Source organism: Rattus norvegicus, chromosome 1, assembly GCF_036323735.1.
Source record: "Rattus norvegicus strain BN/NHsdMcwi chromosome 1, GRCr8, whole genome shotgun sequence".
Taxonomy (NCBI): Eukaryota; Metazoa; Chordata; class Mammalia; order Rodentia; family Muridae; genus Rattus; species Rattus norvegicus.
The window spans coordinates 86,103,527-86,120,164 of NC_086019.1; the positions used below are offsets into that span (position 1 = coordinate 86,103,527).

The 16,638-nt window shown below is 53.2% G+C and overlaps 2 protein-coding genes across 14 annotated transcripts; both read right to left on the reverse strand.

The window, feature by feature from the left end:
• Positions 1–1,443: 1,443 nt before the first annotated feature.
• Positions 1,444–2,928, reverse strand: Inafm1 (InaF-motif containing 1). Its single transcript, NM_001136272.2, has one exon. The coding sequence runs from the start codon at positions 2,752–2,754 to the stop codon at positions 2,368–2,370; it is 387 nt and encodes a 128-aa protein (NP_001129744.1). The 5' UTR covers positions 2,755–2,928; the 3' UTR covers positions 1,444–2,367.
• Positions 2,191–16,285, reverse strand: Ccdc9 (coiled-coil domain containing 9). Of its 13 annotated transcripts, none has more exons than XM_039100826.2 (15): positions 16,180–16,285; positions 14,201–14,252; positions 13,968–14,072; positions 12,317–12,415; positions 11,923–12,171; positions 10,243–10,326; positions 9,987–10,160; positions 7,773–7,957; positions 6,219–6,265; positions 5,985–6,120; positions 5,689–5,782; positions 5,216–5,591; positions 4,724–4,840; positions 3,855–3,907; positions 2,191–3,386 (listed from the first exon to the last, which is right to left on the reverse strand). In XM_039100826.2, exons 2-15 carry the CDS (start codon positions 14,201–14,203, stop codon positions 3,369–3,371), a joined length of 1,740 nt encoding a protein of 579 aa, XP_038956754.1. In that variant the 5' UTR covers positions 14,204–14,252; positions 16,180–16,285; the 3' UTR covers positions 2,191–3,368. The 13 variants fall into 13 exon arrangements, with proteins under 13 accessions (XP_038956754.1, XP_038956750.1, XP_063129939.1 ...); XM_039100822.2 differs by lacking the exon at positions 2,191–3,386 and adding an exon at positions 14,344–14,401 and having other exon boundaries at positions 3,511–3,907; positions 16,180–16,273; XM_063273869.1 differs by lacking the exons at positions 2,191–3,386; positions 16,180–16,285 and adding exons at positions 14,860–14,971; positions 15,970–16,068 and having other exon boundaries at positions 3,511–3,907.
• Positions 16,286–16,638: the final 353 nt, after the last annotated feature.

Genomic DNA, 16,638 nt, shown 5'->3' on the forward strand with positions numbered 1-16,638 from the left:
CTCTTCCAGATGCCTTTGCTGTATGTACTCTCTCATATCTACAATAACCCTCCCCTTCAGTCATACCACGGAGTGGTCACGTCGTCATGTCATTTATACAGATCTGGGACCGCCTATATGGCTCAGTGAGGAAAGATGTCTGTGGCACAAACCAGAAGTCCAGAGTTCAATGCCCAGGTACCAAAGCAGGAGGAGAAAACCAACTCCCAGAAGTTATCCTCTAACCTCCACATGTGCATACATAACTACAAACAGCAGGAGGCCCACGGCGTGATCCCCAGGGCACAAGATGCTCTGGAAAATGGGAATGGCTTTGGGCACATGTGACTAGAGTGGAAGAATGTCTAGAGCCTCTAATCTGCCAAGCTGTCCAGTTGCTTGTAGAGCACTCAGGTTACGCCAAGGCCTTGGCTTTATGAGCTGTCAGTCAACTGGCAGATGCAGGTTTTTGGTGGCATGGCTGCCTTCGAGTCACCCACACTCCCCTATAATTAATGCCCACCCCCCAAACAAAGTCACTTGGCAGTGAGGAGGCATTTCCTCCCGTCTCACAGGAAGAATCAATATGACACAAATGTCATCCTCTCTGCTATATAGGAAACCCAAGACCAGCTTGGGTTACAGGAGACAAAAAAAAAAGGTGATGAGAAATTAGCTCTTTTTTTTTTTTAACAAAACCTTTAAATAAATGTTGAACCAGTAATTAAGATAAATCAGGGTTGACAGGGTGCCAAGTTGCTGGTCCACAGTCCCTTAGCTGAGGTCTTCAGGGACAGATGCATTTCAGAATTCAAGGCTGACCCAATTTTAGAAAGGCCATTCTGTACCTATTATGCAAACTCCCAGTGGCCCAAGGCCGGCACTGTCCACTTCCCCTGGTGGACATGGTAATGTCTTTCTGCAGCAAAACGTGTGAACAGTCACACTGGAAGAGATAAATAAAAATATAAATAGCGTGGTATGAGTTGCTCTGTCATCATGTGAGAGGGAAATTATTCCCCACCCCACTCCCAAATGGTTAAAGTGGGCAGAGCTAGTCAGAATTCAAAGCCCATGGCTGGACTTTGCATAGCAGTACAATCCCAGCCCTTAGGAGACAGAGGGAGGGGGGCTGCTGAGAACACAAAGATCTTGCCACAAGAGAGAGGGCTGGCTCAGTGGTCGAGCACAGTAACAACATGGAGATTCTAAAAACAGAGAAAGAGAAAAGCAAGAAGATAGTGGAGGGAGACAAGAAGAAAGGCTGGGGGGCCATGGGGCTGGAAGAAAAAAAATGGAAAGGAGAAAGGGAAGCCAAAAGGAACAGACAAGAGGATCCTTCCCCCCAACTCACTACTTGATGGTGTACAGGCTTCGGGCTGACAAGCTATCCCTGGGGAATACAGGCTGTGACTCTGAAAGGGCTGAAGGTCAAAGTGGATACGGTACAAACCAACGCTGTTCTCGGGTCTGGATCACTGGTTTAGTTCTCTGAACAACAATGTGTTGTCTTCATTTTACAAGACCAGAGAGGTTTAAGTACATTGCTGTACATCATCCTGTGGGGGGAATGCTGGTAGGACAGAAGGAACCAGCAGGGCAGATGACACACTCCCATCTGACAAAAGGCCTCAAGTTCCTGAGGCTGTCCAGCTCAGGGGGAAGAAAGGCAATAAAGGAAAACCCTTCTTGAAGCATGGAAGCAGGGTATCCCAGGTCTGCCCAGGGCCAGGCCACAGTCACAGGTAAGGGAAAATAGACTCAATCGCATGACTTCTTTATCAGAAGCTACACCAGCTTCTCAGCATGGCACCAAGAGCAATGCGGACCAGTTTTGTTATTTTTGTTTTGGTTCAGCTATATGCTCCACACTTCCAAAGCAGCAAATGTGTTGCATCACCACCCAAACCTGAGAAAGCTACAGCATCACTGGCAAGGACAAGCTAGCGCACGGGTGACATCCTCTAACCCTGCCATTGTAAATTATACAACTGCAGTTTCCAGCACACACCATTGCCTCCGACACTATTGGAGAGCCCGTGACACTCCAAAAACTGCTAAGGCCTTTACAGTATCTGACCTTCAATGGCCCCGAAAACTGGTAGGCCGCTTCTCCCCATTCCAACCCAAAAATTACATGCGAGCAACGGAAGAGAAAAGCTTTTAAGCCCGCGCGGACGAAGAGACCAGCGGACGCTGCTGAAGACCACAGACCAGGTAAGCCAGCTGAGGCTGGAGTTTATTGCCGATGAGCGCTGAGTCCTGGGGAGGAGCGGGGAAGGATAAGGTCGGGCAGGATCAGGACCTTGGCTAGGAGAGGCGGCGCCACGAAGGCGAGGCCGGGAGGTGCAGACAGACAGGCGCAGGCCACGGTGGGGGCGGGCCAGGCTATCCAGGCACTCGGTGAGCGGTCTCCGGCGTCGCTCCCGGAGCTGGGTGGCGGCTGTGGCGGCGGCTCCGCGGCAGTCCTGGCTGCGGTCGTGGCCCACCGGAGGCCCCAAGCAAGCAGGACGCGGCGGGAGGCGGGGCGGGTGGTGCTGCTCGAGCACACGGAGCAGCTGCAGCGCTGGGCAAGGGGTCGGCGGGGCCCGCAGGCGGCCGCGTGGGGACCCAGATGAGCCCGTAGTATACCGCAAGCAACACAGCAGCCAAGGATACACACAGGAAGTAGGCGCAGACAGGGGCGAGCCGCAGCCATCGGCCGCGGGGCCCCTCGCTCAGCCCCGTACCACCTGGGCTCTCGCCACCACTGCCCACGCAGCTCGAGCCCCGCATGGCGCTGCCCACTCAGCCTGTACCGACCCCGCCCCCACCCCGCCGCTTCTAGCAAGCCACGCCCCTTCTAGAGTCACGCCCTATCAGACCGCCACCCCCAGCTTAGCCAAACCCCTACATCCTAGACACGCCCCCACTGCCTCTGACCCACCACTATCAAGGAAAGATTTCTTACCCACACCCCAAAGCCACACCCACTCGCTCTTTTCCCGCCCTAGTTGGGTGAGCTCTCCAACCTCAGACTTCTATTCCCTACCCTAGCCCGAGCTCATCGAACCCCTTCCTTCTTCCACCAACTCCAGCTCCGCACACTAGCCACCCTCTGCCCGCCGGAGAGAAGATTCCTAGTCTGTTAAAGCGGGAAGCCTACAGAGCTTCTGAACGCTAGCCACGCCCTCCAAGCCCCAGCCCCGCCCCGTTTCACAACCCTGCATCACTTCAAATGTTCTGAGACCCAGTTCCGCTCATCGCCCCTGCTGGCCTTCCCCAGTAACTCCGCACCAGCGCCAACTTCTGTTCCCTAAAGGCGAAGGATCCAGGGTGGACTGCAGGGAGGAGAGCAGCCAGCCTGGGAGCCAGGCAAACCTGCGCTGCCGCCCCTCCCACCAGCGTCTTCAGGATTGCGGGACTGCCTGCGGAGTGGGAGGGGAGAGGTGTGAGGATGACGGGGAGCACTTTTGTCCCGCCTCTTCCGCCACATCAAAGCCCGCCAAGCACAGCAGCCCAGCCTGATCAGCTAGCAGCACAGTTCAAAGGTTGGCGGTAGCACGCGTTTAATTCAAGTCCTCTAGAGAGCCTCCGGCCCTGGCTGCAGGTTCCTGCGCACCCAGGCCTCACAGGGACTGACTTGGAAGCCTCGGCTAGACGGGTACCGTATGACTGGCCCCGTTGGTTCCTCAGCAAATTTAGAAGACACCCCTCGGGTCCGGGCTTGTTGCTAACCTGCTTCCTCCCCCCTAAGTTTAACCCTGTCCTGTACAGAGTGTAGCAGAAGCAGAGGAGCTGAAGGTTAGTGCAGAGCGAGGCGCCCTGGTCTGCTGGCGCTGTCAGCGGGCAGCCCCCGGCGGTGGAGCAGCTGCCACCACCTTGCAGAAACGCACCCTCTGGAAGTCTGTGATCTCTGCCGTCTCCTGGCCCTCAGGGCCCACCACCTCTGAGGAGACAAAAAACAAAAAACAAAAAAAAAAACGGTAAATGGAGGACCAGCCTGCCTGATCCACCCTATCCCGCACCCCAGTCAAACCCATCTACAACTTGGCTTCCAGCTTACCCCAGCCCTCAGGAGGCCCATGAAGCAGAGCCCCCTCCAATCTAACCCTATCGACTACTGGGAAGTCGATTACTGGGAAGTGCTAGTGTAATGAGCTCACCCTCCCCTCCAGAACCTCAAACTGTCTAGTCTTCCTAAGACGCCCTTGGCCTCCACTCCCACCACTCCTTTGACAGCCTTCCTAGGCTCTGCTCCATGTCTTATTCCACTGCAGGGGAAGTGAAAGATAAACACACGAACCTGGCCGACCACATTAAGGTGAACAAGATCAGTCTCTTGCTTCTACTCCCTGGGTTCCAAATTCCCACTTTGGTCTGACCCAAAAACGCTAACCCTGCCTTCAGAAAAAGTCTTAGTAGCCAGCTCCATTCATTCATTCGTTCCTACCTTTAACTAACCACGTTTTGCTTTTATGGGATCTCTAACCAAAATTCGGTTTCAAACTCGAAATCCTATTGCTTCAGCCTCTTACCTCTGAGAACATTCAGATTTCGAATCCCACTTTTAGCTCCTTCCCTGAGCCCAGCTTCCTTGCCCACCACAATTTCCATTGGCTGGGGCCTTAAAGTCCACCCACCCTTTGCACCACAATGGTCTGATTCCAGGCCCAATCCAGAACAGCACCTTGACTCAGCCCATGCCCTGTTCTCCCTATCCCCAAGCCCTTCTCTCCTCAAGGAAAAGACGCAGGACACCCACCTCCACCAGCCTCATGCATCCCACCTGGAGATGCCTCAGACCCCTCTTCTTCAGACTTCAGGGTTCCTGCCAAGGTGGGCCTGCTCTCCAAGGAGGCAAGGGCTGGCTGGTCACCTCCTGGAGAAGGGGAGGCTCAGTCAAGCCCATCCTTTTCTAAACATCTCCCCATATGAGGGGAGCAAGGGGGGTTCAAGGACACAGTGGGGTGGGTGTCATTTAAGGAAGTGAACTTTTTATTGTAAAGAGGCTCTGAACCAGCAAGAGCAGGCTCTAGGAATTGGGATAAAGGCATGGAGTAGGCACAACTGCCCTTCCCTGCCACAAGGGTTGAGGGAGGTGTGGGCACAGCCACACCCTTGTGTACACACACACACACACACACACACACACACACAGAGCCAGTTCAAGCATTCCCAAAAGGCCAGGCCTCACCCGAAGAGTGGGCACCAGGCGAGTGGGCAGTGCTGGGAGAATTCAGTTCCATCTCCTCACCCCAGTCAGACACAGGCTGGTGGTCCTCAGAGGGTGAGAAGGGGCTGGGAGGTTCAACGGGGACTGGGGACAGCAACTCCTGGGGCCCAGCAGGCACGGGGTCCACCTGCTCACAGGTGGGCTTCCCAGCAGGCTCAGCCTCAGGCTGGTGATCAGGAACAGCTGCTGCTTCCTGCTCCTTGGGACTCTCTTCCTCCTCTTCAAACTCTTCTTCTTCCTCCTCCTCCTCCTCAGTAACATCTTCACTCACATCCTCCCATTCTTCATCCTCATCATCATCTTCCCCCTCTTCTTCTCCCTCCTCCTCTTCTCCCACATCTTCCTCACCATCCTCCTCAGGAGGCCGGTGGGCTGGAGCTGGGGTCTCAGGAGGCTGCTGGGAACACAGGCAGATCAAAGAAACGCTTGGGACCTGTTGCCCACCCCCACAAACCCCCATACACACACCCTACCTTATACCTGCTCTGCCTTACCTGTGTGGGTGTCTCCTCCAGGGACATGGACTGAGAGGATTTGGGAGCTGGGGACACAGCTTCCTCTTTTGTCTCCCAACGGTTATCATGGTCACTGGAGTGGACAGAGCAAAGGGGTAAGGCCTGGGTGAGGGAATGGGATAGACTTCTCCTTAGAGAACATCTGGTACGCTGCACAGGGGGACAGTAGACACAAGCCAAGACAGGGCAGTGACCCTCAAACCGAAGCCAGAGAGAAGGACTCCACACAACCAAGCACATTGAGGAGGGGCTGTCCCAAGGGAAGGGCACCCCACCTATAGGCACGAGGGGCCACCTTGGCCTGAGGTCGGCTGTTCTTTCTCCTCCTACGGCTGTTGACTTCAGCTTTATGCTGAGAAAGGAACTCTCCAAAAGTGGGGGGCTTAGGAGGTCTTGCCCAAGCTTGATCATCTGCAACAGAAACCCAGATCCAAGGATTTAGGGGAGAGGAATAAAGTATATGCCACATTCAAACCCTACTGCCTGACCCTTTCCAAGATACCACTCACCATAGCGGTGGGACGGTTCGTGGGTAGGGGCTGGGCCATCCTTGAACCTAGGAAAAGAGAGCAGAGCCAGCAATAGCTGAGGGAACTAGGGAAAGGCAGGAGAAAGCAGGGCAGAGGCAGAGGCAGAGGCAGGGCCAGAACAAACCAAAGAAGCTTCAAAGGCGGTTAGACAGGGTGAGGGTAGAATGATGAATCCTCATTCGGGCAAACCGAGCTTCCTAGTGCCAAAGCCAGGCAAAGATACGTGCATGGCCTCTGCTACCTCTGCGCCTTGTATGTCTAGCACACCAAGCTCTGCTGGGTTGCTGCCCTCAGCCTGCATCCCACAATGAACACATTCAGTGCAAGTTCAAAACGTAACTGTGGGCCAGGCTTGGGATCCTAGCATTTCAGAGGTAGAGGCAGGAGAATTAAGGTTTCAGGCTATCCTTGAGGCCTTGTAAACAAGAGAGTATCACTCTGCCACCATCTCCAGGGAAGCAGGCTGATTGAGCCCCGGGATGACAGCCGCTCAGAGTCAGCCGCTGTGGGTTTTCCTCATCCTGTACCCTGTGCTGGCTACACCTTCTCGGACATCTCGGGGCTCATCGTACAGGAAGATGCAGAGCCTGGGAAGCCTAGTCTTGTGCTAACCTGGGTCACTACAACCCAGAGGCATGTAAGCACATGGCAAAACTTTCCTTACACATCTTTGAGGCCAAGGCTGGAAGATGCTGAATTCTATGCTCACTTGAGCTGCACAGCCCTATAATCACAGCATGTAAGTTGAGGCAGTTGGACCAGCAAGACAGCTCAACAGGTAAAGGTGACTGCCACCAATCCCCAGACCCACCCTGTAGAACCTTCCCTATAGGCTAGCTGTCTGCTGTGCTTCCTTGCTCTCCCAATAAATAAACAGCACACAAGCCAAGCATGGCAGCGTATGCCTTTAAACCCAGGCAGGCAGATCTGAGCTCCAGGACAGCCAGGGCTACACAGAAAAGCCCTGTCTCCAAAAGCAAAACAAATTATATGTAATATAATAAAAAGAGGCCGAGGCAAGAAGACTAAAGATCAGAGCCAGCCTAGTTAGCACGCTGCCTTGAAAAGTGAAAGGGATTTAAATGTCAGAAGGCCTGGCTCAGCTCTGGCTGCTCTCCCAGAGGACCCAGATTCTTCTCCCAGTACCTTCATGGTAAGTAACTCCAGTTTCAGGGATCTGACACTGTCTTGTAGCTTCCATGGGCCCCCAGGCATGCACATAGTACACAAACATACATGCAGACAAAACACTCATACATAAAAGTTTTAAAGGTGGCGGAATGGGGGCTGTAGAGATGGCTCAGTGTTACAGCACCTGTCCAGAATCCCCCGATGAGGTTCTGGGGGTCTAGCGTAGCACTGTAGCACTTTCAGCATGCCAGAGGTCATAGGTTCAATCCCCAGTAGCAAAGGAGAAAAGGAAAGGCAGGCTTCCACTTGCCCGACACATGGCCAGCTGTGGCAAACCACCAATAGCCAAGATGATGAGAAAGTGGCTGGAGCCAGCACCCAGCAGGAAGAAGACTGACTCACATGCCATCAGTCTTCTCAGCATCCCACTCCCGCCGCCACTGCCCAGTGGGCTTGCGGTGTCGCTGCAGACGCTCTTGGTCGATCTTCTCCCTCTCCTGCTTCCAGCGCAGGTATTCTGACCGCTCCCGGCCCGTCATGGACATTGTCATGTCGCCCCCACTGCCCAGGCCAGCCCTGCGACCCTGCTAACACCACAGCCAATCAGTCTCCAGCTCTTGTCCATGCCCCTCCCCTCCCAGAGGCAGAACCACTGTTCAGGGTACAGACAAGCAGCAAGTGTATGGCTGACGTGGCCTCTTCAGAATGGATCTCTTAAATTTTTGGTTTCAGACAGGGTCTTACATACCCCGGGGTGGCTGCCTCAAACTCACTATAGAGCTGAAGATGGCCCTTGTGCTGGCTGGTTTTATGTCAACTTGACACAAGCTACAGTTGTTTGGGAAGAGGGAATCTCGGTTGAGGAAATGCCCACCCTAGACTGGCCTGCCTCCACCTCCCAAGTGCCAGATCTCATCTTTCTAGAATTGAGCATTTCCATTCGGTGGTGTATGTGTGAAGGCCAGAGGCCTGTCCTGCTCTGTCGCCCTCCAGCTTATTCCCTTGAAGCAGGGACTCTGCCTTAGGCTAGCAGCCAGCAAGCCCCAACCACCTTCCTGTCTCCATCCCTAGGGTGCACGGAGCTGTGCTCAGCCGTTTCACGAGTATCCCTACTGCTTATGCACCAAGCACTCTCACGCATTGGCTCCTCTCACTATCGATCCTTCTTTTAAGATCTATTTCTACTATTTTCCTGTATATACCATGTGTATGTGTCTGTGTACCCAGAGGCCAGAAAAGGGTGTCACGTGCTTTGGAGCTGGTAGTACAGGAAGTCGTGACTTGCCCAATGTGGAGGCTAGAAACCAAACATGAGGACTCTGAAGAGCAGAGCCCCCACACCCCTTTTTCAGACAGGGTTTCTCTGTATAGCCCTGGCTGTCCTATCATGCTGGCCTCCAACTCAGAGATCTACCAGCCTCTGCCTCCCAAGTGCTGGGATTAAAGGCCACAACGCTTGGCATCACTCAGCACTCTTATGCCCTCTCAATTTTCTTAAGAAACATCCCTGACCCCTCTCACCATTGGGATGGTGGTGTTTCGTATTGCCCATTCTACAATTAGACTTTCACCCATTCAGTTCCCACTGGGATACACTACAATTTTGTCTTGGAACTATTTTCCCTGGCCAGTAATCCCAGCCCTTAGGAGGTTGAAACAGGAGGATCAAGAGTTCAAGACTGCCTAAGCAACTTAATAAAGATAAAAGGACTGGGGATGCAGCCCTGGTACACAGTTTGCATAGCATGTGTAAGACCCTGGGTTATATCCCAACATGGAAAAAAGAGTCCAGCATAAATCCCTAACTAAGAAAACACTGGGGCTGGAGAGATGGCTCAGCAGTTAAGAGCACCCGACTGCTCTTCCAGAGGTCATGAGTTCAATTCCCAGCAACCACATGGTGGCTCACAACCATCTGTAAAGAGACCTGATGCCCTCTTCTGGTGTATCTGAAGACAGCTACAGTGTACTTATATATAATAAATAAATAAATCTTTAAAAAAAAAAAAAAGAAAAAAAAAAAAAAAAACAAAACACTGGCAGCAGGGCAGAGTAGCACAGCTTTAACCCCAGCACTCAGGGTACAACAGGCAGATGTCTGTGCTGGGCTTATGGCTACAACTACATGTAAACTGGGCTGGCCTGGAGGTCCAGGTCACCAGGGCTGGAGGTGAGACCCTGTCTCAAAAAGAAAATAGAGGGCTGGAGAGATGGCTCAGTGGTTAAGAGCACCCGACTGCTCTTCCAGAGGTCCTGAGTTCAATCCCAGTAACCACATGGTGGCTCACAACCATCTGTAAAGAGATCTGATGCCCTCTTCTGGTATATCTGAAGACAGCTACAGTGTACTCATAAAATAAATGAATAAATCTTTAAAAAAAAAAAAAAAAAAAAAGAAAAAAAAAAGAAAAAAAAAAGAAAATAGAAAACCCTGGCCAAGCCTGGCAACCCAAAAGCTTGAACTGCATAGTGAGTTCCAAACCAGCCCAAGACCCTACCAAAATCCCCCAAAATCAAGCAGGTACTAATCCTGGCAAAAAGCAGCCCCTGGTCTGCCCACCAAAGCCAGCCTAAAGGGCCCTTGGGAGCCCTTCCACAGGGAGATGCAGCACACACCTGTCGCTCCTGTTCCAAGCCAGAGCGCACCCGCTCAAAATCCGAACCTCCCCAGTTGCGTCCATGCCGGCGGCTGCCTTCCCGGCGATCCCTCTCGGACTCCTCAAGGGGCCCACCGCGGCGTCGGGGGTCATCCAGAAAGTTGCGTACTGGGTTGGGCTCCAGCACCCCTTCCTGCAGCAGGAGACTGGCATGTAGGCAGGCTGGGGGGCGCGGAGGCGCCTTTCCACTCAGCCCACCCTGGGCCTGTGCGGACCCGCTGGTTACGCTCGTATTCCGCGATCCTCTCCATCTCCTCATTCATCTTCTCGATGTTCTGCCTGCGCCGCTCCTCCCACTCCTGTGGGGACAAGACGGCACATGGCTGTCAATAAAAAGCCCATATGACCAGCTATACAGGAAAGACAGGGCAGCCCAAACTCCCCAAGGACAGACAGGTGACACAAGATGCTTAACTTAAAACTTGTATGGACTTTGGGGACCTGCCTCCTGCAAGCCTGACACAGTTCACAAACTACAGCCAGCTGGACAGGACTCTCCCTTCTAGCCTCCGCTGCTGTGAGTGTGGCGGCCAAGTTCTTCCCAACAAAATGTAAGAAAATGTGTTTTCCTGACCTTGTCAGTGCCCCTTTAGGACAACAATCAACCGGCCTTGGCCTCCTGGTCCACACTACTTAGCTTAACACGTGAAAGAAACAAACTCTGATTCTACTGAGGATATTGCATCTGGTGTCTGTGCATGCACATGCATGTTCACGTGTGTATGTGAGGAGGCCAGAAGGGCAACTTTCAGCACTAGTCTCGTCTCTTCTTTGGAGACAGAGTCTTGCCGTGTAGCTTTGGCAAGCCTGGAACTAACTAGCAGAGATTTGCTCGCCTTCCTCTGCTCAAATGAAAGGTGGGCACCGCAACATCAGGCCTATCCACCACTTTTTGAACAGAGCCTCTCACTGGCCTGGAGCTCACCATGTAGGTTGGCATGGCTGACCACAGTCCCCAAGGTCCACCTGTCTCTACTGTACCTGCTAGGGTACAGGTTACAAGCCTACACTACCACACTCATCTCTTCTGTGGGTTCTAGGAACCAAATGTAGGCCTCAAGCACTTAGTGACCAAGTTGTCTCCTAGATTTGCAACCCATGCTGCAGCAGCAGCTCAGCAAACCTTAAGAGTTCATTTCTGGTGTTTGCTGAGTGCCCGCCCTGAGGCACAATGCTTGACAGCAGGGAACACTTACAATGCCCTTTGGGTCTAATCTGTGTTTCCTGGAAGAGCAAGAATCTTTACTCCCAGAGAGAAAGCAACCTCACCAAGGCAGAGATTCGCCTTGGACACAAGTCCACACAGCGTGCAAGCCATCACCCAGGCCACTGGGGGCTGGGGAGTGAACAGTCACAGTAAGACCACTAATGCCAACACTAATCTGAACACACAGACAGACACAGAGTGGGCACAAAGAAGATTCCACACAGGAAACAAACAAGAGCAGGAAGTCGGAATCAGAACTTAAGACACAGAGTACTGGTCAAGAAAGGAAGAAGAGAACCCTTTTGAAAGCCAGCCGGAGGGACAAGACCCCAAAGACAGAGGATCAGGGAGAAACAAGCATAGAGAGAAGGCAAAGGGAAAGAAATGAACTAGCTGGACACAGCAGGGCAGGCCTGTGTTCCCAGGCACTGAGGAGGCTGAGCAAGAAGACGCCAAATTCAGGCCAGCCTGAGATGATGATATCCTGTCTCAAAGTAAAAGTGAAGGGCTGAGGAAGCAGCTCCATAGTAAGACACTCATCTAACCTGCCCAAGGCCCTACTTTCAATCCCAAAACCAAAAAAAAAATGAATGAATGAATGAATGCATTTAGAATGAAAGCATGCATTGAGTAAAAAACAGGGAACAGAAAACCTTGACCCAAGCTTCATGGTCTGCTTGGTGCCTACCTTGGACTTGCGGTCAGAGGTTGAGTTGTCTCCTGCCCCTAAGAGATGAGGGGATCCCCGGCCCCGGCCCCTCCGGCCCCGGCCCCCAGTACCCCCTCGAAGCTGCTCCCCAGCACCATCCTCCCAGCCTCGGGATGCCCGGCCTACGCCTGCCCGGCCTCCCTGCTGGGGATGGGTCCGGCCCCCTCTGCTGGCCCCTGGGGGCCGAGGAGTCCCAGGAGTCCTCCGAGAGGGACCCAGGTTCTTCTCCTGAAAGGGAGAGGAAAAAGAGTCAGTCAAAGGCCAGACAGACCGAAGCGTACTAAGCTAAGAGGCAACTGACAGGTCTTGGTCCCAGCCCTCAGCCCTTGGCCTCCTCCCCATTCTGCGGATTCAGACATGCTGGGCTCCCCACCTCCACTGCCATATTCTCCTTCTCCATGGAACGGCTCTTCCGGGGGGCCGTCACTGCCACACCCTCCAGTTCAGCTTTTTTCCGATCCTCCTCAATCTCCTAGAGGCAAATTCCCAGGGGAATGGAGGGTTAGGGGTCCTGTCCACCAGCTGGACTCCCATAGTCCTCTACATTTTCCCTGCACCTCTACTCAAGACTTCTCTCCGGAGCCTTATACATCACCTTCCATCAAACCCCTGCATGTTACTCTGCTGCTCCAAAGCCCCCACTGTGAGTAAGGCCATCTGTAAGAGCCGAATGCTTTCCCATCACCGTGGAAGTCATGGTGGGCCCCTCCCGCTCCTTTGCACTGGCCATCTTGCTATTCCCCAGAGCTTTTGCACTAGCTGCTCTGCTAGACTGAGTGAGCCTGTAACTACTCAGGTTTCAACTGCCTCACCACCAACCTGCCTTTCTCTGTTCTCATCCCCTGCTTGGTAAAGCGTGAGGATACCTTTTGGGACTGTTCTCGAATGCACCCCTCCTCCCAGCCTCCAGTGCTGCCTGGCATACAATCAAACCCAGGTTTTAGCATTTTGTTTTGTTTTTATGAATGAATGCATGAAAATGAGTCAATGAGGACCTCCCTTCTCCCAGATCCCCTCATAGAGACAGCCCCCCTATGTCTCTGGGGTGCTGCTCTGGACCCTCCCTCCTCTTACCATTCTAGCCCCAACTGCCCTTGGTCACTGAGCCATGCCTATCCTTTCCCACTAGGGCCCCTGCCCCAGCTTTCTATCTGGACTCCCGAATGACACCCTACCATCCACCACTACACAGAAAAATTGAGATTCCCTATACAGAGCTATTCTCACCAGGTCTCACTCCCATGCAAAGCCTCCGTGGCTCCCTAGTGCCCTTAGGAATTCTCCAACCTACATGGCTGTCCCCTGATGACCTCCCTAGATCAATTCTCCACCAGCTGATTTTCTTTTTTTTTTTTTTTTTTTTTTAAAGATTTTATTTTATTGTATATGAGTACACTGTAGCTGTCTTCAGACACACCAGAAGAGGGCATCAGATCTTATTACAGATGGTTGTGAGCCACCATGTGGTTGCTGGGATTTGAACTCAGGACCTCAGGAAGAGCAGTCAGTGCTCTTAACCACTGAGCCATCTCTCCAGCCCCCACCAGCTGATTTTCTAAGCCTTCTCTTGCATCCAGACATTTGCCCAAACTGGTCCCCATGTGAAACGTAATCCATTTCCTTTCCAATTCCTTTCTAATATCAAGCCTCCCTCAGTTCTCAGAATCCCCTCTATCAGGAAACCCTAATGTCTTCAGGCTAGAGGGAGAGGTCTGGACTCCCACAGACCTGTTAACTCCCCAATCCCAGCCTTGTCTACTCTGGGTCATCACAGAGGGTAACTATGTCCCCAGGACCATTCAGCATGGAACAAGGACTCTGAAGACGTCAGTGAGCAGCGTATGAATTCACGAATGAATGAATGAATGAATGAATGATAGGATGGAAGAAGGGAGGCCAGACTACGGCCTTTGGCTTGCAACCTGTGAGTGAAGGGGAAACATGAAAAAGCTTGAAGGGAGAGGTGGGGAAGACTCACTGCGGGGAGGAGAGGGGATGGGGTCTCCAGGGCAGGGCTAGGGCACCTGGTAGCGCCGGATGAGGGCCTCATTCTTCCGGCGAAGAGCCTCAATCCTCTTGTCCAACTCCGCGTCCTTTTCCTCCTTTGATTTCAAATCTAGTGTAGTAGCCTGTGGTGAGGATGCAGTTAAAAGGCGGAAAGAAAAATCTTCCTACCACACAGGCATTTTACCCAGTATTTGAGGCTCTGGTCTCTGTAGCCTACCTCCCCTCCCCTCCCTGCCCCACCCCAGCTCACCATCTTTGGCTGTGATCTTCCTCACAGAAAACACATGTAGCACTGGGAGCTCCTGAAGGCAGAGAGAACAGTTTGTTAAGATCAACAGTATTCTGAAAAGGTATCTCCTCTCCTTTTTGAGGGTTCCAAAAACACAGACTTACAGAAAAATGCACTTGCACTTCAGCAAGGGAATTCTCAAGTACTGGCCTCGCCTCTCTCCTAAAGAAATACAAACCCTGCCCTTCAATTTTAGATCCACCCATGCAATTAGTCAGACCCACCTTGGGAAAATTCTGACCCCACCCCTGTAACTAATACTCATTCCTCCCAAGATGTCAGTCCAGACTCATTTCCTATAATAATTTTAGCCAGGATCTGGATCTCAGGTCAGCTACAACCTTTCCTTCCAACCCGCACAAGTAATGTCTAGAGGGCCAGAGGAATAGCTCCTGGAGTAAAGGGGCTTGGTGCCAACCCTAAAAACCTGAGTTCATTCCCCAGAACCCACGAAGTAGAAGAGAACTGACTTCCACCAGTTGTCCTCTGACCTCCGTGTGATTACACATCCATGCACAAAATAAATAAAGCAGAATGAAAAACAGTTCTAACTCTGAGACAACTTTAGTCTGTAGCTCCCCTAAGCCCAGCCCCACCAGCTGAAAAGGCACTCATCCTACCAAGGCGGAAAAGATTCAGCAAGCAGGCCCAGGATCCACTGCAGGGGCCTTCCTGGAACGGACTTGACCTTCATAGTGATACTCAAGGCAGAAGACAGAACTTCTACAGAGGCTTACAAGAGAAAACTGCCAGCTGCAACCACACCCGACCTCCAAAAACCTCCGTGGTCCCACCCCTAACTAGGGTGAAACTTCAGGCCCCTCCTTTCCGGCCAGATTCTGGCCCCGCCCCTGCCTCTGAGTTCCCTACTTCCTTGCCTGTGTTCTGCTGCACTCCCAGGTCAGTAAAAACTTTCTAGCTCCATTCCCGCCATTTGCCATTCTCCACCAGCACCCTAGCCCCACTCGCGAAATCCCTGAAATCTTAGCTCCACTTCCATCCAGTCTCAGCCAGCCCCTGGACCCTCCACTAGCTTCTGGGCAATCATCAGGACCCACCACCAGAACCAAGAAACTTTCCTGCCTCGCCCAAGGGATCTCTGCCCCAAACTCTAGCCCCATTAAACACTAAAACCACGTCATAGTGAAATAATCATTGCCCAAAACACTGAGAACAATATTCTGGCTACACCCCCAGCATCTTGGCCAAACTAGCCTAACGCCTCAGTTCAATCCTCACCTCTTCACTTAAAGCCCTGCCTCTTTCCCCACTCCCCTCGAAGCTTTGGCCCCGCCCCGAGCAGGCCAATCTCTTAGCTCCGCCCCTGGCCCTCATAACCACGCCCCCGTAGCACCCCCTACCGCCAAGACGAACTTGTAAGGCCCCAAGCAATACTCTAGCCCCGCCCTCAGTTCACTCCGCCCACCGACCTTTACCCCGCCCCGCGCCGTTTTGACCACTCCCCCAATTCGCCCGCCTACCGCCCAAACCCCACCCCTTACACGCCCAACACTTTAGCCCCGCCCCAAGTTTTTATCGTGCCAACGCCCAGACTCCGCCTCTTACCCCCACCCTACACTATTTGGTCCCGCCCCCAGCGTCTCCGCCCAACGTCCCGAGCCTGCCCCCTAATCCTCTAGGCAAAACTCTGGCCCCACCCCCAGCCCAGACACAGCTTTGCAAGGCCCGCCCCGCTAAGTCAACCACCCAGGCTTGGGGCCCGCCCGCACCCGCTCGTCTGGCCCTGCCCACACGTTCACGGCCCAACCTCAGCACCCCTCAAGCGACCCATGTGGGCGTCGCGTCCCCGCCCCCCGCAGAGTACCCTGACCCCGCCCCCGCCGGCAGCTCGTCTCTATCCGCGCGCGTTCACGCTCCCTCACGTGGGCGAACAGGCCCCGCCCTCTCCGGGCGCGCACCCGGCCCCCTCCCCCGGTCACCTGTCCCGGAGACCCCGCGGTGTCTGCGACTCCGGCTCCGTCCGCCTTCGCGTCCGCAGCTCCCGGGCCTCACGCGTCACTTCCGGGCCACACCACGTGAAGAGAGGAAATAAGTGGGGCACTTCCGGTCTTGACATCCCATTTCCGGGTGCCTTAAAGGGTCCGCACCCCCTCAGGCTCTGCAGAAGGTGGCAGAAGCGTGTTTGTTCTGTCTGGTCTCAGGGGATGGACATGTAGCACTAAATCTCTGGGTTCCTTTTTTGGTTTAGACTTTTATCACCCGGAGCCACTGGTTCCCGATTTTACTAGGTAAAAATTAGACATTATACAGGGACCCCTGAAAACCTAAATTGGTTTCATTACCTCTTCTTGCTAATGAAACCTTAGTTATAGAAACTAACCAATTCATAAAAATATAAAGTTTTGGGGCTGGAGAGATGGCTCAGTGGTTAAGAGCAC

Coding starts and splice junctions, on each gene's coding strand:
- Inafm1 (NM_001136272.2), bottom strand. CDS start 2,754: ATGCGGGGCTCGAGCTGCGTGGGCAGTGGTGGCGAGAGCCCAGGTGGT.
- Ccdc9 (XM_039100818.2), bottom strand. Junction 10,327..11,922: donor CCTCTGACCGCAAGTCCAAG/GTAGGCACCAAG, acceptor TTGTCCCCACAG/GAGTGGGAGGAGCGGCGCAG. Junction 7,958..9,986: donor GCTTGGAACAGGAGCGACAG/GTGTGTGCTGCA, acceptor CTGTGGTGTTAG/CAGGGTCGCAGGGCTGGCCT.